Here is a 22525-nt window from a genome sequence, read left to right as displayed (position 1 = left end):
GGGGTTTGAGAATGAGAGAGCCCGCACAGGGGGCGGGGGCGGGGGGCGGGCGACGTAGGCGCAGTGGGTGGAGCGGGGCGAGCGGGGCGACTGGCGGGACAGCCTCAACCGCGGCGGGAGGAACCTGCGGACGGGTTGGCGGCGGCCAATGGGAAGGCGGGTTGGCGCAGGGGCGGGCCTGGGCTCCGGGAAGCCCCGCCTCTTCGGGTCCGCAGGGCTGGGGCGGAGCCAGGTCCGCGTCAGGTGGTCCTGGGCATGCGGGCGGAGCTGGGGGCGGCGCGCGGCGCGGAGCTGGGAGAGGCGGCCGGCTGGAGGCGGCGGGCACCGGCTGCTTGAGCAGGTACCCGTGGTGGAGGTGGTGAGGCCGCCCCAGCGGTCGAACGCGAAGGCGGGGGCTCCGGCCCGCCGCGCCCCCATGCTGCGCTGAGCACTCGCACTCCGCTCACTTGTCGCGGCGCCGCGCCAGCCACAGCGAGCCGGCTCTCCCCGCCCTGCCAGCCCCGGCCCTACCTGCGGCCGCCGTCGGGGGAGGGGGGTTCCCCCAGCTCTGCGGAGCCGCATGAACAATAGGCAGCGGCGGCTCCTGCGGGCGGCGGCAGCCCCGCACCCTATGGATCGGCCGCTCCATGGAGCCCTCCAGAGCGCTTCTCGGCTCCCTGGCGAGCGCCGCCGCTGCCGCCCAGCCGGGGGAGGATGGAGCGGGGGCCGGGGCCGAGGAGGAAGAGGAAGAGGAGGAGGAGGCGGCAGCGGCCCCCGGGGATCTGGGCTCCGACACGCCGATGCCCTACTGGACGGCGGTGTTCGAGTACGAGGCGGCGGGCGAGGACGAGCTGACCCTGCGGCTGGGCGACGTGGTGGAGGTGTTGTCCAAGGACTCGCAGGTGTCCGGCGATGAGGGCTGGTGGACCGGGCAGCTGAACCAGCGTGTGGGCATCTTCCCCAGCAACTACGTGACCCCGCGCAGCGCTTTTTCCAGCCGTTGCCAGCCTGGCGGCGAGGACCCCAGTTGCTACTCGCCCATTCAGTGTAAGGAGAAGGCGGGGCGCGGGAGCCTGGCGGGGGCTGTGGGGGGGGGGATGATGGAGCTTGGGGTGGTCGAGGAGGGAGAGGAGCCCTCCTTGAAGGTTAGGTTAAGGTGGTCAGTGATTGACCTGATGTGTGCAAGCGTCCTCGGGCTGCAGGGGCTTTGGCCGGTGCAATTGGTTAGACAGACTTGCCGCAGGCCGCGCCTGGAACCTCAGGCTCTTGGGCTTCTTCACCTTCGCCTGACCACCTCAGCAGCAGCTCCTGATTGTACATCCTGAAGCCCTAGCAAGAGAATCTCCCTCGCACTCCCCACCCCGCAAATCTGGAAGGATTTTAGGCCGGCTGGTGGTTTCTATTATAACCTTAGTCCCCCAGTCTGGGACCTTCCCGACCTTTTCTAGCGCCTTCCCCGCCCCTTATAGGTATTTGCTTTGAAGGAGACGGGGCGGGGGGGGGGGGGTGTTTCCCGCGGGGCTGGACTGGCGCACCGGTCCCGGAAGTCTGTGTGAACTTACGGCTGAAGTATCTTTCTTGGGTTGCTTTCTTGGATCCTAATCTTGTATCTTAAAAGTTGTACCTTTAGGAGTCTCAGTGAAGAATGTGCTAAGAAGGGTGTGTATTTGTGTGTGGGGGGGGGCAGAAATGATTAGGGAGGGAAAAGTATGCCATTCCCCCCACGAGAGATCAGGAGCCCAGGCACAATGGCTAAATCCCAGTCCCTTGACACCTATACAGTGTATTTTCTCCTTTATTCTCACCCTAGATCCTTGCCTATATTTGGTCTTTGCCAAATCTCAGGGGGCCCATGCGCAGGGGTCCCTCCCAGGTCTTCCAGTGTCCTGGTTTTCACCAATTTCCCAGGAGCCCCCTGCTCCACACCCTGTAATGAAATTTTCTTTGTTTTTTCAAAGAAGTTGCCATTAGAATCCTTTAATCAGTGATGCTAGGTGGTTTTAGAAGAAAGATGTAAATATCTCCTGGGGCACTTTACACTATTTTGTATTTGAGGTTTTCCGTAATTTCTTTGCTGTTAAAAAAGTATTGTTAATACACGTGTATCATTATTTAGTCCATATGTTAATATACTTTGCATCTTAGTTGATTTTAAAAAATCATTACCAAGGGCCAACTTTCAACATTTAGTTTTAAAGTTTTATTTGTAATAGTTATCTTTATGGTCCTGTAACTTAATTTTCACCTTAACAATTGTATGATACCTTAAGATTTTTATTAAATGCCATTCATTAATATCAAAATCATAACTTCTTTCCTCGTTTTTCTACTTTTTTTTTTTTTAAGTTAATGTTTGGCCAATTGATGTTTAAATCTTTAGTTTGCTTTGTTTCTCTCTCCCTCTCATTCATTTAAAAACCTCCTGCCTCTACATTTTGATCTTTATAATACCAGAGGTGACAAATTACTTTAGATTGTTTCTAGGTGTGCTACCTTTTTAGCACTAGTACTGAAAAAGATGAAGCTGTATAGTGTCTCAAGGAGTGTTGAAGATGAACTTGGTCACATGTGGGAAGAAATGTTGGCCTGCAATGTTAGAAAACAGTGTAGTTTTAAACATGTCAGGTTTTGAGGTTCTTTGTGGGTGAAGTTTTGTGATTTTTTTTCTTTTTTCTTTTTCTTTCTTTCTTTTTGTTTTTTTCCAGGGACAGCTAATGTCAGAGTAGAAGAGCTCTGTAAGTTTCCTGAGCAGGAACTGGATTTCTTTAATATGTTGCGCTCCCTGCTGTCAGAGCAGTCAGGAGCGAATGTGCCTTAGGCTGCAAGAACCCATGCACAGAAAGCCACACAGGTCCACTGTACCACATTAGAAGCTCCTTCTGCAGTGGGTGCCTGGGACTTCACCTTTTCTGTGACAAAAGTTACCTTGGATAGAGTAGATTCCTAGATCTAAAACTCAGATGATGAGAAAGTAGGAAGTACCTTGTACTTATTCAAAGAACTGACTTGAACAACAGAGCATTTGAAGGTCTCGGTAAGTTGTTTTATTTAGAGACTCTGGGAATTCTGATCTTGACTGGAATTAATTCTTGCTAGTTCAGAAAATTTCATTCTGGTCAAAAACTAGAGTGCCTAGTGAAAGAGAGATACTGTGTTAAATACCCAGGGAAAAAGAAATGATAAGAGGAAGAGGCACTTAGAATTCACACATGAAGGAAATTGGTGATGTAAGTATGTAAGTTCAGTGCCGTGCTTTGCTGAAGAGGAGCACAGGGAGTTGCTGATGGTTGTGCCTCTGATTCGTATGCTGTGTCCTCCAGCCAGTTAGTGCCACTCAGAAAATAAAGGTGATTGACGACCTTGTCTTCAAAGACTTAGCATGAAATAGAGCAACTGTTGACTTTTACCAATTACTCTTGAACCTTCTCTCTGGGGCAGGAATTTTGACATTAGATTGTGAATAGAAGACACAGAGGGAAGTAAAAATATTGGGTTTTACTTTCAAGTATTGTTTTTCGAAGTGAAACTTTTGTTTCCAACTTTAATCAAACTAGAAGAGGGGGAACTTATTAAATCTTGTGACAAAGAAAGCATATAAGGGGGATATTATAAATCATCTAACATTTACAGAGTGTTTTTATCCCTCCCCTCCAGTGTAGGTACTAGAGTTTAGTTCTCCATGGGGCTGACAAATAATGAATAACCCAGGAGTTTGCTCATCTTCTTTATTTTAGTGAAAAATGGAAAATGTACAGTTCTAAACTGATCTTCAGAAATATGTAACCCTAGGTATTAAAAAAAAAGTTTCTGTTATAGGAGAGTTGTGTCTGTTTTTAAAGGGGGCATAAAATAAAGTTATTATGAATTTACATTTCTTTTTCTTGCATTTTATCTGCATAGAAATATAAGGATGTGTGTTCAGATGTACTTAAAATTTTTAAATGAGAAAGATACATACCATTTACTTGCCCCAAATGCACCAGCGTGTGCCTATATATTTAGTTTCCAAGGATGCAGTTAAGAGGGAATAATAATAATGTCTTGACTCCAAAAATGAAAGAAATAAGGTTTTGTTGCTGATATTCCTGGAAGTATTCTGCCGCAGAAACTGAAAAATGTGCTGTACAAGGCTTGACCTGATTCTTACTTAAAACCAGGTCTTGATGGGAGCAGGGAAGGGAAGGAGAGCCCCACATCCTCTCAGCCGTAGCTGAAGGTCTGGTTTCTATCCAAAGGGACTTCTTAGCAGGAAAGGGAAACCAAAGGACCCTCTCGCCTCCCCACATCCCCCACTGTTCTGTCTTCTGTCTGCTTGTAAGCTGTGTTCTGTACTTTTTTTGAAAGTCAGTCATGTTTCCTTGACTAAATAGCAAGACTGAGAGTTTGTGTTCAACCCAGAGAGAGATTATTACTTTGCCTTCCTTCCTTTCTGTCTTCTGTGAAATGCCATCAGAGGAGCTGTCCTTTCAGCACTCTAGTTCAGACTCATATCTTTTGAAGTCCTTGTATGTTTAAATAAATATCTAACACTTCCTGTGTGTTCACAATTATACTTCAGACCAGAGGAAAGAAGGGGGTTGGGTACAAGAGAAAATATAACAGTTAATTCCCTTCAGGAGAATTCAGATACTCAGTCAAGGAATTGAGGTGTATAAATGCACACATTAAATAGGCACATATCTTTTCCTCAGTGAAAAATCTGGTGGAAAAAAGAATGTTCCTTCCCTCTATGACCAAGGGCACTCCTAACATAACTTACATTTTTCTCCAAGACGGTTTCTAATCCCTCTTTGACGTGGGCATGTTTTTCTCGTTCATATAGAGGCGATAAGGCAAGAACTAGTAAAATCAGTCAGGATTCATTTTAGGACCCAGAAACACTCACACTACTTTAAGCAGAAAATGGTTTAGTGCAAGAAACTAGGTGCTTATAGATTGTTGGAAGGGCAGGGAGAAGGGGCGCTCAACTGGACTTAGGGGACCAACTCCCAGAACATTGCAGACCCGACCCACCAGGCAAGCTGCTGCTTCTTTAACTGAGAAGATTCAGGGTCAGGAGTTGCTATTGAAGCTGTTGACTTTGAGAACACCCTGTCGTAGTTGCTGTCTAGTTACTGGGTGACCACTTGCCCTTGCAACATTCCTTCCACAGCCACAGAGCTAATGACTGGACACTGACATGCTGTTGCAGAAAACTCCAACTTCTCCATAGCCATGCTTGCCTGGAGAAGCAAGGTCTGTCTTCCAAATCTTGGGCATCTCACTGGCTGAACCAGAATTCTCTCAGGGAGTCTGGGAAACATAATTTTTAGCCTTCTGGAAAGGTATGCTGGAGGATTGTAGAGTGGACTTTTTTTTTTTTTTTTAAATGACCACACCAGCATATGGAAGTTTTCAGGCTAGGAGTTGAATCCAAGCTACAGTTGAGGCCTTCGCCACAGCCACAGCCACAGCAGCGCCAGATCCGAGCCACATCTGCGACCTACACCATGGCTTGTGGCAGTGCTGGATCCTTAACCCACAGAGTGAGCCCAGGAATTGAACCCGCATCCTCACAGACACTATGTTGGGTTCTTAACCCACTGAGCCACAACAGGAACTCCTATAGAATGGGATGTTGATTGCTAGTTTTCAGGACCTGTCACACCATTTACTCTTCAAAAATAGTGCTAGATGAGGTGATAATCTTGAACAGTTGGAACTGTTAAGGTGAAGACGGGCTATGTATTTTGTATACCTTAAGGTAATCCTGCTAATTTTTCTTAAGAGTTTTCTTTGTGCAGACTGCCAGGTGCTTTACAAAATACAAAGGAATATTAGCTCTAGATAGGATAGAAATGTTACAACTAGGCAGGAGCAGCGTTTTGAGCACCACCAGCATCTGCATGGAGAATGGATGTGTCGTGACGCCGGCCGAGAAAGGAAGGAAATAGTCAGCAGTGAGCAGTTCCTCTCTGGTCTTGCCAAGAGTTTGGAAATATATCTTTGTGTTCTTAGTTTTTTTAGCAGAGTGTGATAGTTCTCTGTATGTGTTTCGGGAGGAACAATTCAATTTTTCCCCCCCAGATCTGAGTCTGGTTTGTTTCATACTGAGGTAGATTTTTTTCCCCCTTATTTTACTTTACATTCTGTTGGTCACCAACTAAATATTTGGTGCGATGTGGACAGTGGTGAGTAAGGCAAACAGAATCCACTCATGTGCTTCTTACAGTCCAGCAGGATCATAGGTGCTGGACACATGATGATAAGCTTGTTGAGTCATGCAATAGAGACTGCAGTGGAAGTGCTTGATGGGGTCCTGACCGCATTTAGTTAGGGCTTAGGAAAAGTTCCTCTAGGAAATTGATAGTTAAGGTGAGACCTGAGAGTGAATATGTGTCAGCCAGTTAAAAGACGAGAGAGACTCAGAAGACAGAGAACAGAAAACATGAAAGAAACATGAAATAGCACCTTGCTTGTGTAGTAACACCATATCTGGCCCAAGATATATCATCACGGGTGGCTGTTATCACCTATCCAAGGAAACCTTTCCAGACAGAGCCAAAAATAGAATCAAGTATTGTCAGTTCAAACTCTGCCTTTGGGAAGGAGAATGAGTGGTTGGGTGTGATACTGGGAATCTCAGGGATGAAGCTGTGGCCCCGGTGACTGCTGGAGTAAGAGGTCGCCCAGGAGACTCCTTTCTTGCACATCTCTGTCACCAGGTCCTGGTAGAACTGAATTTTGAAGGCCTCCCAATTTCCTCTGTACTCTGGTCTTCACGGCTGGTAAGGTTCAGGCCCTTGGGCTCCTGTGCCTGGGTTACTGCGGTGGCCTCCGTAGTGGTTCCTATTGCTGTTATAGTCCACGTGGTTGCCAGAGTTGGTTTCCTTTCTTTCTTTCTTTCCTTTTTTTTTTTTTTTTTTTTTTTGTCTTTTTGCTTTTTCTAGGGCCACTCCTACGGCAAATGGAGGTTCCCAGGCTAGGGGTCTAATCGGAGCTGTAGCCGCTGGCCTACACCACAGCCACAGCAGTGCAGGATCCGAGCCGTGTCTGCGACCTACACCACAGCTCGCAGCAACACCGGATCGTTAACCCACTGAGCAAGGCAGGGATGGAACCCGCAACCTCATGGTTCCTAGTTGGATTCGTTAACCATTGCGCCACAATGGGAACTCCGAGTTGGTTTCCTTTCTTAGTTACAAGTCTGACAACACCACCTTTCTTAAAGATGCACGACTCCTATATCATCTGCAGTGTGACATTTCAGCTCCTCAGACTGGTTTTAAAAACATTTCCCGACCTGGCTGACCCCAGCAAGGCTTTGAGCCTCATCTACCCTAATGCAGATAATTCAGCTGCCCCAGCCTCCCTGAAGTTCCTGATAGGCCATCTACTCTCATGCCCCAGGTTCTTGCTCTTGACCTTCCTTCCCTCTGCCTGGACTCTCCTCCTCCACCCTGAGCTGCATTGCCTGATGAGACCCCTCCCCCTCATTTTTCAGGACCCATTTTAAATGTTGCCTTCCCTGAGAATCCTTTCCCCGCTCAACTTCTGAATCCCTGTCCTGCAGTTAGAGTTAGTGATTTTCCTCATCTTTGAATCGTATTGCTGCAAAAGCTCTTTTACACTACAGTTTGGTGGGGTGTGTATTTGCCTTGGCACTAGATTGTGTATTTCTCACTCCGTGGTATGTACACAGTAAAATCTGAATAAGTCCGTAGAAATGATCTCCCTCAGGAGTTCCTGTTATGGCTCAGTGGGTTACGAGCCCAACTGGTATCCGTGGGGACTCAGGTTTGATCCCTGGCGCTGCTCAGTGGGTTAAGGATCCAACGTTTTTATGATCAGACAAGGCTCAGATCTGGTGTTGGTGTGGCTGTGGCTCAGGTCAGCAGCTACAGCTCTGATTTGACCCTGGGAACTTCCATATATCGTGGGTGCGGCCCTAAAAAAAAAAAAAACTCCCTCAATTTCCATTTTAGATAAAATGGTTGATCTTGGTACAAGATCTGAAAGTGGAAGTTTTTGTTTTTGTTTTTGTTTTTATCTTTTTGCCTTTTCTAGGGCTGCTCCCACGGCATATGGAGGTTCCCAGGCTAGGGGTCTAATCAGAGCTGTAGCCACCCGCCTACGCCAGAGCCACAGCAATGCTGGATCTGAGCCGCATCTGCGACTTACACCACAGCTCACGGCAACGCGGGATCGTTAACCCACTGAGCAAGGCCAGGGATCGAACCGGCAACCTCATGGTTCCTAGTCAGATTCGTTAACCACTGCACCACGATGGGAACTCCTGAAAGGGGATGTTTTTCTCTATTTATTGAATGCCTACTATGTGCAGGTCACTAAGGATAATGCAACAGAAAACAAGGTTAATCACATTTCCTGTCCTCGGGGAATTTATAGCAGGGAGAGAGAAAAGCAAAGCGAATAGGCACCTTGCTGTGTTTACAAGTAAGTGGGTGATTAAACAGTGTTTTCATAATGTTATTGACTTACTTGTTTTTTTCTTTTCTTTCCCAGTGTTAGAGATTGATTTTGCGGAGCTAACCCTGGAAGAGATTATTGGCATCGGAGGCTTTGGGAAGGTCTATCGTGCTTTCTGGATAGGGGATGAGGTCGCCGTGAAAGCAGCCCGCCATGACCCCGATGAGGACATCAGCCAGACAATAGAGAACGTTCGCCAGGAGGCCAAGCTCTTTGCCATGCTGAGGCACCCCAACATCATTGCCCTTAGAGGGGTGTGTCTGAAGGAACCCAACCTCTGCCTGGTCATGGAGTTTGCTCGTGGAGGGCCTTTGAATAGAGTGTTATCTGGGAAAAGGATTCCTCCAGACATCCTGGTGAACTGGGCCGTGCAAATTGCCAGAGGGATGAACTACTTACACGATGAGGCAATTGTCCCCATCATCCACCGCGACCTTAAATCCAGCAACAGTGAGTACGGAGAGATGGGGCCAGAGGGCTTAAGAGCACTTGCAGACTCAGTCCAAGGCTTTGGTTGGAGGGGATTCCTAAGGGATCTTAATAGGAGCGAAACTCCTGGCTTAAAAACAGTCTGTCCTTGAGCTGCGATGTAGAGGGTGAAATGAGTGCCAGGAAATAAATGTTTTCGGAAGAGAAGAATGAGGCACCTGAGGAATTGGGGATAATTTTGAGCTGTTGTTAGTAGGCAGGGTTGGCGGTGTGTACCGTGCAAACAAAACATAAAGATTTATTTTACCACTTGAGGAAAGGGTGCCTGTGGTCCTAAAAGGGATTTTTCTCTTTGGTGGAACAACGGGTAAAGTTGCTACCTAAACACCCCCACCTGTGGTCCCCACCAAGGAAGAGGGTATGAGGAAGAGGCCCATTTGGGTGATGCTGTCACCTTGGAGAGCATGACCTGTCAGGTAGGACTAGAGCCCTTCTGCCAGCCTTAGGGTGGTATCAATTATTTTTCATAACTACCTAGTGTTTAATAGAAGGGAACTGAGAAGTAACTGTGTGTTAAATATCTAGAACCCATAAACTGGATTGTAAAGCAAATGTTAGACGTAATTAAACGGTGAGTTGGTAGAAACTTCAGTCTCTCTCCTTGGCTGAATCAGCAGGCGCTGGAAGTGTGCTTCTCTTGTGGTAATTGGACTTTCCCTTGCCTAAACTGCACGCTAGAGAGCATACACTTTGCTCAGTGGTATATGCTTACAGTCACTCTAAGCATCCTGTCCAGAGAGGAGGGCGTTAGGACTTTGGGGCCTCAGGAACTTTACTCTCTGCATCCTTCAGCTTTGAGCCCAGAAATCCTTCAGACTTTGTTTTGCTCCAGGCTGTTCCAAATGTGGCTTATATTTTGTTGATGCTGTTGTGAATTTTTTAGCTTTTAAAAGTGTGAGGTTTTTGTTTTTGTTTTTTGCTTTTTGCTTTTTAGGGCCACACGTGCAGCATATGGAGGTTCCCAGGCTAGGGGTTGAATCCAAGCTGCAGCTGCAGGCCTACACCGCAGCCACAGCAACTAGGGATCCAAGCCACGTCTGTGACCTACACCACAGTTCGTGGCAACGCTGGATCCTTGAACCACTGAGTGAGGCCAGGGATGGAATGCACATCCTCATGGATACTAGTCGGGTTCATTTCCGCTGTGCCACAATGGGAACTCCTAAAAAGTATGTTTTAAAATTACTTAGTAAGTTTTTTTTTTGGTACAAAAATTGGGAAGTGTAGGTAAACGAAAAAATAGATCACTCATCATGTCTTCCTTCAGGGAATAGGAGTTTGGCATTTCACATGTTTTTCCAGACATTTTATTTTTGGCTTTTTGGGGGGTTTTTTTGGTATTGTTTTGTTTTGTTTTTGGTCTTTTTTTAGGGCTGTACCCATGGCATATGGAAATTCACAGGCTAGGAGTCCAACTGGAGCTGTAGCCGCCAGCCTACACCACAGCCACAGCAACACCAGATCCAAGCCGAGTCTTCGACTTACACCATAGCTCACGGCAGCGCTGGATCCTTAACCCACTGAGTGAGGCCAGGGATCAAACCCGCATCCTCATGGTTATTAGTCAGATTCCATTCTGCTGAGCCACAACAGGAACTCCTCCAGACATTTTAAAAGCATATGTGGCCGTTTACTTTAAAATAGCCTATATTGCCCTTCCCTCTTCTATCTGGATCATCTTCCCCCTTAATAAAAGCAGAATTCATCCTTGTGAGAATATGGAACATTAGCTATACGTATTTTAGATTTAAGTTCCATACAATAAAATATGATTTCTCAATTATTCTCATCCCTCCTCCAAAATTGTTAACTATATTAAATAAGTGAAAACAATCTGGTGACCCCCTTTTCAAAATAATTTCTACCTAGAGCTTGCTTTGGATGAGGGGGTAAGAGTAGCAGATGTGTTGGTAGAAAATGCCGTATAGAAACTGAATTAAAAATTGTTTTTTTTATATCCTTACGCTGGGAAAACTTGGCAAAATGCACTCACCTTACATAACTGAGCCCATTTAGAAAGTTGGGTAGGGTGATGGAATTGTAAAAGTTAATAATTTCCTCTGAAGCTTTAAATCTGGGTATAATTTCAAGCTGTAAATACAAAGTTTTGTCTTTATGATTTGTGTTTGGACATCTAGGCTCTTGGGAAGGAAACCTTAATTTGCCAAGGCTCTGCTGTTTGCAGGAGATGGCAGAGGACCTGAATGTCATTCTCTCCCCGAGAAGACAAAGCCCTGGTTCCTCTTTGACCTTAAATGGGTTTTAAGATGGCTGAGAGGGAGGAGTTCCCCTCATGGCTCAGTGGTAATGAACCTGACTAGTTCCCACAAGAACGCAGGTTTGATCCCTGGCCTTACTCAGTGGGTTAAGGATCTGGCGTTGCTGTGAGCTGTGGTGTAGGTCATAGACAAGTCTAGATCCTGCATTGCTGTCGTGTAGGCTAGCAGCTGTAGCTGTAATTCGACCCACAACCTGGGAACTAGATTGCCGAGAGGGGCCTTCAGGGACAGTGCATGGTGGCAGGAGCTGAACTTACATATCGGACAGTATTTTAAAGGACCTCATCAAGACAGTTGATGCCTTGAAATGTGCATGGTCTGTTGGGCAGCTTGGTTGGTGCTAACATTGATGCCTGCTATAAATCTCACATGTGGGTTGGGGTAGCTCCTTGCCATCTGTCTGTGGGTAACTGTTTGCCTGGGACTGAATTTATCCCATATAGCCTGGATGGCACTGTTGTTCTTATTCCATTGCCAAGTGTGCATGACCTGAAAGTCATTTTAGAAATGTTATGCCACTTCTTTGCCTCCAGTTGGAAAGTCATCACTTCTTTGTGTTTTGCAGACCTGGGGATACTGGCCTATTTTTCTTAGTTTTTATTAGAGGTTCCAGAGAGTTGGATTTTGGTCACAGAAACATGAGGGCAGAATTCTATAAATTATATGTGTTAGTTGACTTTGAGCCACTAGAGAAGAAAGTATATACGGGGGGTGTCTTTGTGGAAAAAGGGAAGTAGTTGGTGGTAAACATCTAGGTGTTGCAAAAGGTTCAATTAAAAAAAAAAAGGATTTATTAAAATGTTTTATTATCCTGATCACCCACTTTAAAAAGTCAGTGCTGTTTACTGAGATGTGTACAGCTTATAACATCCTACGTACGTTCATATTATCATTTACAATAAGTTTGTTTTTTTTTTTTTTTTTTTTTGTCTTTTCTTTTCAGGGTTGCACCTGCAGCATATGGAGGTTCCCAGGCTAGGTGTCTAATCGGCGCTGTAGCTGCCAGCCACAGCCACACCAGATCTGAGCCGCATCTGTGACCTATACCACTGAGCGAGGCCAGGGATTGAACCCGCAACCTCATGGTTCCTAGTCGGATTCGTTTCCGCTGCACTGCGACAGGAGCTCCTACAATAAGTTTTAAGTTTGACACATGTAACCTAAACAAACAAAAGAAAATAGCAGTGACTGAGACAAGTATACATTCCATTGTATTTGAAATGGAATACATTTCAATTGAAATGGAGGATTTTAGGGTGTTTCTATATATCATCAATTATAGGCTCCTGTTTTTCACCCCAACATCCCAGTAAATGGCTTGCATCTGTCCAAGATAGCTGCAGAAATGTCAGTTATTTGGTCCAAGTGACAAGTCTGAAGGAGCAGGAAAAGCAGAAGAAAAGTCTGCTCCTGTGGCTGAGTTGACTCCCATTAACTTCCCAGGAGTCTAGCGCATCACACCTGCATGTATGCAGTGGCCAGGATGGAGTCACTTAGTTATGACGAGTGCAGGGGAGGCTGGAAGATGGAGGATTTTATTCTGGGGGCGTTGAGCCTGGCTAATAATGTCTCCTAACCAAGAAAGAGAGAACATGGCTGGTGGGGGAAGCAGCTGGTGGTCGTACCACAGAATCTTGGGAGATGCATTGGGAAGAACTACTAGCTACTTAGCATCATACAGCCCAAGAAGCAAGGTTATCCAGGCCCTGGGACATGTGCTCAGGCTTAACTGATGGTTTCTACGGCTTTACTACAGTGCATCAATAACTTAAACATCTCTTAAAACTACTTGCTAAAGGCCCTGGCTATAAAAGTGGATTTATGTGTCTCTGCTCCTCAGATTGGGGAAATCCAGTTCCTGGATCGTTAGCAAAGGTGTTAGTGAAAGATGGACTTTTAGGAAAAAATTGTCCTTTTGGTGGCAGGAAAGGATATTTCAGGATTTGGGTTTAAAGGCGTTTGGCAGAATAGCAGTTTAATAGGAGCCATTAAAGGTTAAGCTAGGGTTGGAATTCCCGTCGTGGCTCAGTGGTTAACGAATACAACTAGGAACCATGAGGTTGCGGGTTCCATCCCTGGCCTTACTCAGTGGGTTAAGGATCTAGTGTTGCTGTGAGCTGTGGTGTAGGTTACAGACGCGGCTTGGATCCCGCATCGCTGTGGCTCTGGCGTAGGCCAGTGGCTACAGCTCCAATTAGACCCCTAGCCTGGGAACCTCCATATGCCGCAGGAGCCTCCCAAGAAATGGCAAAAAGACCAAAAAAAAAAAAAAGGTTAAACTAGGGTAAAAATGAGATCATGTAAAAAAGCCTTGGAAAATGAAAAGCCTTATTCAAAGTGAAGGTTGTGTTACTACTTTTATTTTATTATTAAATAACATCTTCCTCTCCTTAGAAAACATAGAAGAAAATAGAGCTAAAACGCAGTGTGTTTTTCCACTGTTTTGCATTTATGCATATTTGTTTTCAGCCCTGAATTGTACACAGGAAATCCTTAGTAGCTTGCTTGTGTCATGCTTTCCTCCCCCCAACTTGACCATGTACTGTGACCACTTTCTTATTAAGTAAGTGTTCTTCTACCATAAGATATTAAAAGGTACTACAGTATTCCACTGTTTATAGTATATTAACTAAAACAAACCTCTACATCATCATCATCATCACCAAACCCCTACATATGATAATAATAATCAAATCCCTATATAAGTAATAACAACAACAACAAACTAATGTTTATTTAGTGCTCTCTTCGGGTCAGGCACTGTCTAAGCATTTTATGTGGCTTCTCATCTAATTCTCACAGCAGCCTGCAGAGTAAAGGCTGTGATTTTCTTTATTTTGTTTTTTAGGATTTTATTGGGATGTAATTGACTTAGAGTGTTATATTAATTTCAGGCATAGAGCAAAGTGAATCAGTTATACATATATCCATTCCTCTTCAGATTCTTTTCCCATACAGGTTGTTACACAGTATTGAGTAGAGTTCCCTGTACTATACAGTAGATCCTTGTAACGTATCTGTTTTATTTTACTTTTATCTTAACTTATCTATATTGTGTATAGTAGTGTGTACATGTCAATCCCAACTTCCTAATTTATCCCTTCCCCCAACGTGTTTATAACCGACGGTAAGTGTTTGGTTTCGAAATCTTTGGGTCTGTCTCTGTTTTGTGAATAAGTTCCTTTGTATTGAATGTCTTTATTTTACAAACGAGGAAGCTGAGGCTCAGCCGGGCAGCCATTTCTCTAGGGTCTCACTGCCCAGCCTAAGACCAGACTCTTGGCGTGGGTCTCACTCCTCAGCTTGTGATCCTAAGCGCTGCTCCACCTTTGCCAGTGGGGCGGCTGGGCTCTTTCACGGCCCCACTGTTTATTTCCTGTGACCCTGTGGTGCTTTAGTTTTCTATAATTAGGAATAATGTTCCTCTGCTCACAGACCCTCAGCGTCCACGTTTCATTAATGTTTGATGATGTCTTCCTTGATTTCATAGCTGAAAGAGCAGAGGGGAGCCGTGAACAGTGTTTGGTTTGGGACTAGCCACTGTCTGCCTTCCTCTTTTCAGATGTCAGCTTAAACGTCTCATGAGGTCTGTGCTGCCTTATCTCCGTCTTCTTCTTCTGAGGCCATTTCCCCCTCATGCCGAGCTGATTTCCTCTTCTGCTAGAATACACCATGTACTTCTCAGTCCTGGGCCCTCATCACACTCACCCTTGCTATGGGAATAACCTTGCTTTCTGGGTATCCTGGCCTCACCTCTCCAAACCCTGCTCATTTTCCCGTGCCCAACCCAAACCTGGCCACTTCTCCCCTCCGGCCTGTCACTGGAGTGGGTGGGTGCCAAACACAGATGACCTGATAGCATGTAGAAGAGTATTAGGGTGACAAGGCACCAGAGCTGCTGGTCCAGGGGTGGCAGGCCCAGACACTGTGCAGCTGGTGTAAAGCCATAGGGCTTAATAGGCACAATGGTGAGGTGACTGCAGGGTCCGCCCAGCACAGACCATTGAAGGACAGAAGGAAACACTGCTGGCCTGCAGGCTGCTGCCCTGTCTCATCCCTGGGCTGCCCCTCTCTCCTGGCTCTGATTTCAGGAGCATCCACTGCATCTCCAAATAGATGTTGTGTCTTTAGCTTCCAAATGAATGAATGAATGAATGAATGAGTGGCGAAAGTATCACTGGGACTGGTCTACCTGGAGGATCTCGAAATGTAAAAAAAAAAATCTCCTTCTGTCAGAGGACGTCCCTCATGCTTCGCTTGCGCGGAAGTGGCTCGTCATCCTCGTAATCTCCAGGTCCTCGATCCTTCCTAATGTCAGGCTGTTTTGGGTGCCGAGTGTGGCATTTTTTACAGTGCATTCGTTTCCAGCCTCCAAGGCCTCTGCCCTCAGCTTTCCTGGATGCCAGGGCCTCAATTACCCTCACTGGCCAATGACTCCCTTGCAGCCTGCAGGCTGTCAGGTGCTGCTAGAGCAGCAACCCCCCAACCCCCGCTACCCCTCAACCTCGGCGCTCCTTATGTTCCCAGCTGTGAACTCCCCGTTGTGCTCTTCCCCAGGTCCAGTCCAGTTTTGTCGACTTGTTCAATTTGGCTGCTCCTCCTGAAGGCCCAGGAAGCACCCCCCAGCCCCACACCCGACAATCCTGTGCTCACATGTTTTTCTCCAGCCTTCTCTCATGCTTCAGAAGGTTAGGAAGTGGAAGACCTGCTTTCCTGAAGACGGACACCAGGAGGAGAGCGTGTCCCTTTCGCCCTTGGCCTCAGGCTAGCTGTCACACACGTAGCCCCAGAGTGTGCTCTGACTGCGTTTCCCATGCAGGATTGCCCCGGGCTGGGAGCTTGCCTGCTGAGAGGCATGGAGCTCCGGGACCCATCATTCCGGCCCTAGTGTCCTCGTTCCTGGACGCTGAGGTGGAGACCACCCCACCCTGGGGATTAAGCCACCAGCGCACGGGCGTCCTGGCCAGGAGCAATATGACTTGGCTAGAAGAGGGTGAGGAGTGGCCATTATTTTCCTATGGGAGACTAGATAAACTCTAAAACATTCCCACGGTGGGTCTGGCAGGCAGTGAAATATCGGCCAGAGCACCCAATTCCCCATCCATTCTGAGAGGTGCCTTTTCTCTGCCTCATAAGTACGTCACCCAGTGAGACACTCCCAGCAGTACTCAGCTCAGGTACTGCTGGGTCTCTCTCCCCATTATTCTCCCCATTTCTGCTCTTGGTGGCTCTTTGCTCCAAGTTCCCTCTCGCAGAGAGTTGGGGGATGTCAGATGTGTTTTGAGGGTTTTTCCCGGCAAAAGCGCCTAAGTACTCGACAAATTGGATTTATCCCTTGGTTGCAGGTGGCTATACCTAAGGTTAGCCAGCAGCCACCAGGCGTATCCCAGAGTATCATGTTCAATTGATGCATAGCATTTTCCATGAATACTGAGACAAGTTCTGCATGTCAGAATAAATATGGAAGTGAGTAGAGCTGAAACGAGGCAGGTACCAGCCAGGTGAACGTGCCTCAGCAGGAGAACCTACGAGGCCAGGGAGGCTGACCTATGCCTCTCACCTCTTTGACTTAGCCCAGGAGCCTTGCTTTTCCTCTTTCGCCTGGGCGTGGCCATCTCCTGCACAAAGAGTGTTCTCATTTGTGTGTCATTTTGAGCGCTCGGTGTTGGGACTGTAACAGGAAGCAAAACCAGACACAGGCCCTGTCCTCAAGGAGCTCCCTGTGGGGTCACAGAGAAGGACCTAAAGCCAGCACATAAATGCCCAGTGCAGGCGTGGTCCCCCGGGAGGCAGTGGTGCCCTTGAAATTCCCCATGGGTTCTCTTGCCTCAACCCTTTCCTGAAGTTGGAGTGTCTGAGGGCCTCTTGTAAGGATGCATGAGGGTTCATGCCCTCTTCTTGGGACATTTGCCCTCATTCCCCCAGTTTGCTCAGGGGAGCTGCCTTCTTTTTCTTCTTCTGATGACTCTGGGGACTTCTTTGCCCATTATTCAGGGGCAGGGAGAAACTTGGGGCCCTGGGCAACATTTAGGCCCCTATAAAGCCTGTGTGGGACTTGGAACAGCAGATTGTGTTGTGGAGTTCCTGCTGTGGTGCAGCAGGTTAAGGATCTGGCATTGTACCTGCAGTGGCGCGGGTTCAGTCCCCAGCCTGGTGCAGTGGGTTAAGGATCCTGTGTTGCTGAAGTTGTGGCTGAGACTCAGTTCCTGGCCTAACAACTTGCGTATGCTGCAGGTTCGGCCAAAAGAGAAGATTGCGCCGTGTGAAGGATCTTGATAGGTATTTCTGGACAGTGATTGAGCCCTGAGCTTGGAGAAGTAGCTACCACAAGGGCAGTAAGAGTTTTGCAAGGTGTGACGGCTCTGATTTCCACATGATTCTTTCATCTCTTCCCCTTTGCCTCTGTTTCCTCTGATTCAAGCCACTGTTGCCTTGCGAGTCAAGTAAATTATTATGTCTTCTCTTTCTTCCCCATCCCAAGCCTATGTGGTAACAGTTAAGTAGTGATCTCCCCTTTTCTCTTTTTCTTTCTTTTCTTTTTCTTTTGCTTTTTAGGGCTGCACTTGTGGCATACAGAAGTTCCCAGACTAGGGGTCTAATTGGAGCTACAGCTGCTGGCCTACGCCACAGACACAGCAACTCGGGATCCAGGCCGCATCTGTGACCTACACCACAGCTCACGGCATTGCCGGCTCCTTAACCCACTGAGTGAGGCCAGGGATTGAACCAGCATCCTCATGAATACTAGTTGGGTTCATTACCGCTGAGCCACAGTGGGAACTCCCATGATCTCCCCTTTTCAGAGGTGGCACTGTTACTCCTCAGGGTGAAGATTTGAGCTTCAGGATCTTGAAGGAAACAAGACAGGAGCCTGCCTGTGTCTCTCTTCCTCCACGTCTCTTGGAAAATTTTCCATTCCTGACTTGTGGCTTTCCTTCATTCCCACGAGGTAGCTCAGGGTCACCTACAGATGGGGAAACTGGGACACAAAGTGCTGACAGTGGTTTGGTTGAGGAGAGACAAAAATGTAGCTTCTTGCCCAGGTCACCCATCTCTTTACCTTAGAGTCCCTGTCAGGACCTGCCTCGGCTTCCTGTAGAACCTCACTTGCTCTTGCTCAGGAAGGATTGTTAACAAGAGCACTCATATAAAATTTGGTTGTGATGATCATTGCACAACTGTAAGTGTAATAAAATTCATTGAAAAAAAAAAAAACTTAGAATCATACAGTCAAAAAAAAAAGAAAAAAAACATTCCAGAGGGAGGGTAGAAAAACCAGATCTGAGAAACCTGAGAGTCCTGAATGACTGTAGAGGAGGGTAGTCTTCCTACCTGCCCTGGATTGTTACCTGAGATAGAAATAAACCTACCGTTTAAGTCAAAAAAAAAAAAAAAAAAAGGCTCTCAGACCCCTTGGAATCTATGCAGAATGTGTGTAGGGGAGAGGATTATAGCTTTTAACTAATCTGAGACTCAGGACGGTTATGAATCAACACTGCTGGGGAGAACAGGTTTTTTTTGTGGGGGGGCCGTGCCCGCACCACAGCCACGACAAGGCTGAGTCGTTAACCACCAGGCCACCAGGGAACTCCAAGAACTTATTAATTGGGCATCTGGGTAAGAGGAGGACTGGGGCAGAGGAAGGAACACTGGCGGGGTGGCCCTGGGCACATCTCAAGATCTCTCCAGGCCTCAGAGTCCTTTTCTATGAAACGAGCATTTTGGACGAGATGGTCCCTGAGGTCCCTCCCAGGACTGACCTTCTGTGACTTGAAGCGTGAATGTGTGTTTGGGGGGGGCGGGGGGGCTGAGTCTGTGTGTTGGGCTACAGCACACCCCAGCTTCCTGTTCCCAGCTTCACTGAGGGGGTCAAAGCTCCTGCTCAGGAGTCTTCGCCAAGGGGTTCAGTGGGAAAACAGCTGATAGGAGCCCACAGGTGCTCCCTTCCCCCTCTGCTGCCCGGGGCATGACAGATGGCCTTGCCGAGACAAGATGCTCTGGTCACGTGAGTCACGACGGGGACTCACAGTACACCAAGGGCAGCCTTCATCCTGGAAGCAGGACACAGTCGTCAGATGCCACTTCTGTCCTTGGAGCTGAGCGAGGGGCAACCTGGTGTCTCAGAGCTTTGCTGGCCGCTGCCCACTCACTTCTCGAATCACCACAAGGCTTTTTCAGACAGGGCTCAAGACCCCTTAGGGAGTTTTAATTGTGTGCCTCTGTGCCCACTCCGCAGCAGAACTGTGGGAGACTGTGCCTGGGCCATGCACCAGACTTGACCATGAGATGTTGAGGCTATGGCTCACGCAGCCCTTTCCCTCCTAACGTCCCTGGGATTTTTGCTCTCCGTAGGAAACTCGGAGGTTTGGATTTGAGAAGAAAGCATTTACCCCTTTAGCTTGGCATTGGGAGCCTGGTGATTCAATGGGGGGGACACTGGCTTGGGACTCAGAGAGATTTGGATTTAAGCTACTTCTTGAGCCCCTGAGGTTGGGCACACCTCTTGGAGTGCCAGGACTGTCATCTGTAAAATGTGGACAGGGCAGGAGAGAGCGGTGCTGTTTTAGGATGGCATGAAATGATGCATGTGAGGTGTTACAGGGGAACCACATTCAGTAAAGGGGCTGCCCCTTTCCCCCTCTTTGCAAGAGTGGAGACACATCTCTGTATCCCTGTTATTTTAGGTGTATGCAGGGTATGGTCGGTTTCCCTTTTTAAAGTGGTATGGGGATTTTAGGCAGCCCCAAGCTGCCTTCTCTGAGTCACCAGGGGTAGTTTCATCGCGCCCACTAACATGGGCAGATTTGTTTCAGCTAAAGCTGCAGAAGGGTGTGGATCCCCACCAGCTCCTTCCTGCTGCGTGTGGGCCTCTTATGGGAAAGGCCCATGCCTCTCGCTCTCTCTGGATGCAGCCTTAACTTGCAGCACTTGGCCCCCTGAGAATTGCTGCCTTGTCTCGTTATGGCCTTTGGCTTGATTGAATGGGACAGCTGGCCAGTTTTATGGCTCTGATGGCCTCTCAGCTGATAATTAAAATGCTTTTGCCCCAGGAGGAAGGCAGTATATTTCTCTTGCTCCCTTGCCTGCTGCCAAGGTCAAAGGGAATGCCCTTTCTCACATCCCCCTCCTGACTTCCCCAAATCAACTTAGCCTTCTTTTTTTTTGCCTTTTTTTTTTTTTAATTTTAAGGGCCGCACCCTCGGCATATGGAGGTTCCCAGGCTAGGGGTCGAATTGGAGCTATAGCTGCCAGCCTACACCACAGCCACAGCAACACCAGATCTGAGCCATGTCTGCGACCTGCACCACAGCTCATGGCAACGCCAGATCCTTAACCCGCTGAGTGAGGCCAGGGATCAAACCCTCAACCTCATGGTTCCTAGTCTGATTCATGTCCGCTACACCATGATGGGAATTCCCAATTTAGCAATCTTGTTGCACAGTCTTTTGTAAGACTCTGGAATAGTTGGGGTGGGCTAAAGACATTTTAAGTATTGTAGTCTTTTGGAAGGAGAATGGAGTGTGACTCCACATATTAAGTGAGATCATACGGTATTTATCTCTCTCTGACTTATTTCATGTAGTGTAATGCCCTCTCGGTTCATCCATGTTGTCACAAATGGCAGAATTTCCTTTCATTTTATTGCTCAATAATAATCTATAGTGTATATATGCGTTTGTACACCCTATCTTCTTTATCCATCCATCCAGAGGCAGGACTCTTAGGGTTTTGCATACCTTGGCTATTGTCAATCATGCTGCAGTGATCATGGGGGTGCAGATAGCTCTTAGCGATTTCATTTCCTTTGAATATATACCCGGAAGCGGGACTGCTGGATTGTATGGTGGTTCTACTTTTTAATGTGTTGAGGAACTTCCATAGTGTATTCCACAGTGGGTGCACCAATTTACGTTCTAACAGTGCCCAAGGGTTCCCTTTTCCGCACAGCCTCTCCAACACTTGTTGTTTCTGGTCTTTTTGTGTGTAACCATTCTAACAGCTTGAGGTGATATCATTATGGTTTTAATTTGCATTTTCCTGACAGTAGTGGTGTTGAACGCCTTTTCATGTGCCTGTATATTTTAGGGAAAATTTCTGTTCATGTCCTCTGCCCATTTTAAAGTCAGAATGAAAAGCATTTTTATATCTTAGGCAGTCAACTCCTGGCTACTTGAGCTTCGGGATAGGAATCCTGGGGTGGGGGTTGTCAGTAACAGTCCACCACTGGGAGTTCTCCCCCCACCCCCAGGAAACCTCCTCTTTCTAATTATTTGGGTTAAATTATTTGTCCCAAGTGCATGTTAGCTAGTGACAGGGTAGGATGCCCCATCAAGTCCCATGGATGGTAATGGAAAATAAACTTTGATTTGTCCCATTAAAGCTTCTCTTGGGTGATTTAAGATTATTAGTGTAGTGTGCCATTATCTGATTTTTTTCTCTTAGCGTATTATTCATGGTGAAGCAATAAATGGCCCTTTACTCTTCCCTGCCCCCTCCCCCCTGTATTGCTAGAGATGGGATGAAGAATAACCACATTTCGTATTTTGTGCTGTAGAATTTTATTTGGAATGTTATCTAAAGTGCTCTGGGCAGAGATGGAGAGAATTCCCATTTTACAGGAGAGGAAACTGAGGCTCAGAGAAGTTAAATGCCTTCCTTACCCAAGAATAGAGCTAGAGAATGTGGTGCCTTTGCTCGATCTCAGGCCCTTGTGGGGCAGATCTTCCCCACAACTGGGACTGCAGGGAGGGCATCCTTCACTGCACCTGCCCAGGGGCCTCTGAAACCTCTAGACCCGAGGTCCTAGAACTCACAGGAACTGAGAGCTAGTTTCTCATCTCCCCTTTCTCCAGGGCCCCTTCAGAAGCACAGCATGAACCTTAGTCGTCATTCTGAGGCCTCAGCTTAGCTTCTTGTTAGTGTTGATCCTGAACCAAAATTACGCTTACATACAGCTGTCCAAAAGTTGGGCCATAACAGAGTTTCCACTTTACTGACTCTTGTGTTTGCCTGTGTTTGTGTTGTAGTTTTGTTTTTGGTTAAACAAGAGACACATAGACTTTAGATAAATTCAGATGCTTGTTTACAGAATTAAATTTCTAATCAGAAGGATAATGTAAACATTCAGAAGGGGTTTGGATACACGGGTTAATGGCAGGGCCCCATATTGTTGTTCAGGTGCCATGGTGCTCACCTCCGTGGCATCTGGGAGGTGAGCAGGCCTTCTTGGGGTGTTGCTTTTGCAGCTGAGTTTGTAACCAGATGGACCATGTCGGACCACGGCGGCTATTCTTGGAGGACAGACAGCT

The 22525-nt window shown here is 47.2% G+C and overlaps 1 protein-coding gene across 2 annotated transcripts in view; it reads left to right on the top strand.

Moving 5' to 3' along the window:
- The first annotated feature begins 294 nt into the window (after positions 1 to 294).
- The window catches only part of MAP3K9 (mitogen-activated protein kinase kinase kinase 9), an 83747-nt gene continuing 61516 nt past the window's right edge, over positions 295 to 22525 (top strand). For both annotated transcript variants that reach the window (XM_021099418.2, XM_021099417.2), the window contains exons 1-2: positions 295 to 1026; positions 8485 to 8898. In XM_021099418.2, the coding sequence (XP_020955077.1) occupies positions 627 to 1026; positions 8485 to 8898 (814 nt within the window). In that variant the 5' untranslated portion in view covers positions 295 to 626. The remainder of the gene's footprint in view (positions 1027 to 8484; positions 8899 to 22525) is intronic.

Source organism: Sus scrofa, chromosome 7 (genome assembly GCF_054392235.1).
Source record: "Sus scrofa isolate SSC_HxYL_T2T_F1_AM1 chromosome 7, Sscrofa_HxYL_maternal_Yorkshire_Landrace_v2.0, whole genome shotgun sequence".
Taxonomy (NCBI): Eukaryota; Metazoa; Chordata; class Mammalia; order Artiodactyla; family Suidae; genus Sus; species Sus scrofa.
Note: the sequence above shows the minus strand (reverse complement) of the source record. Positions and strands in the feature narration are given on the sequence as shown.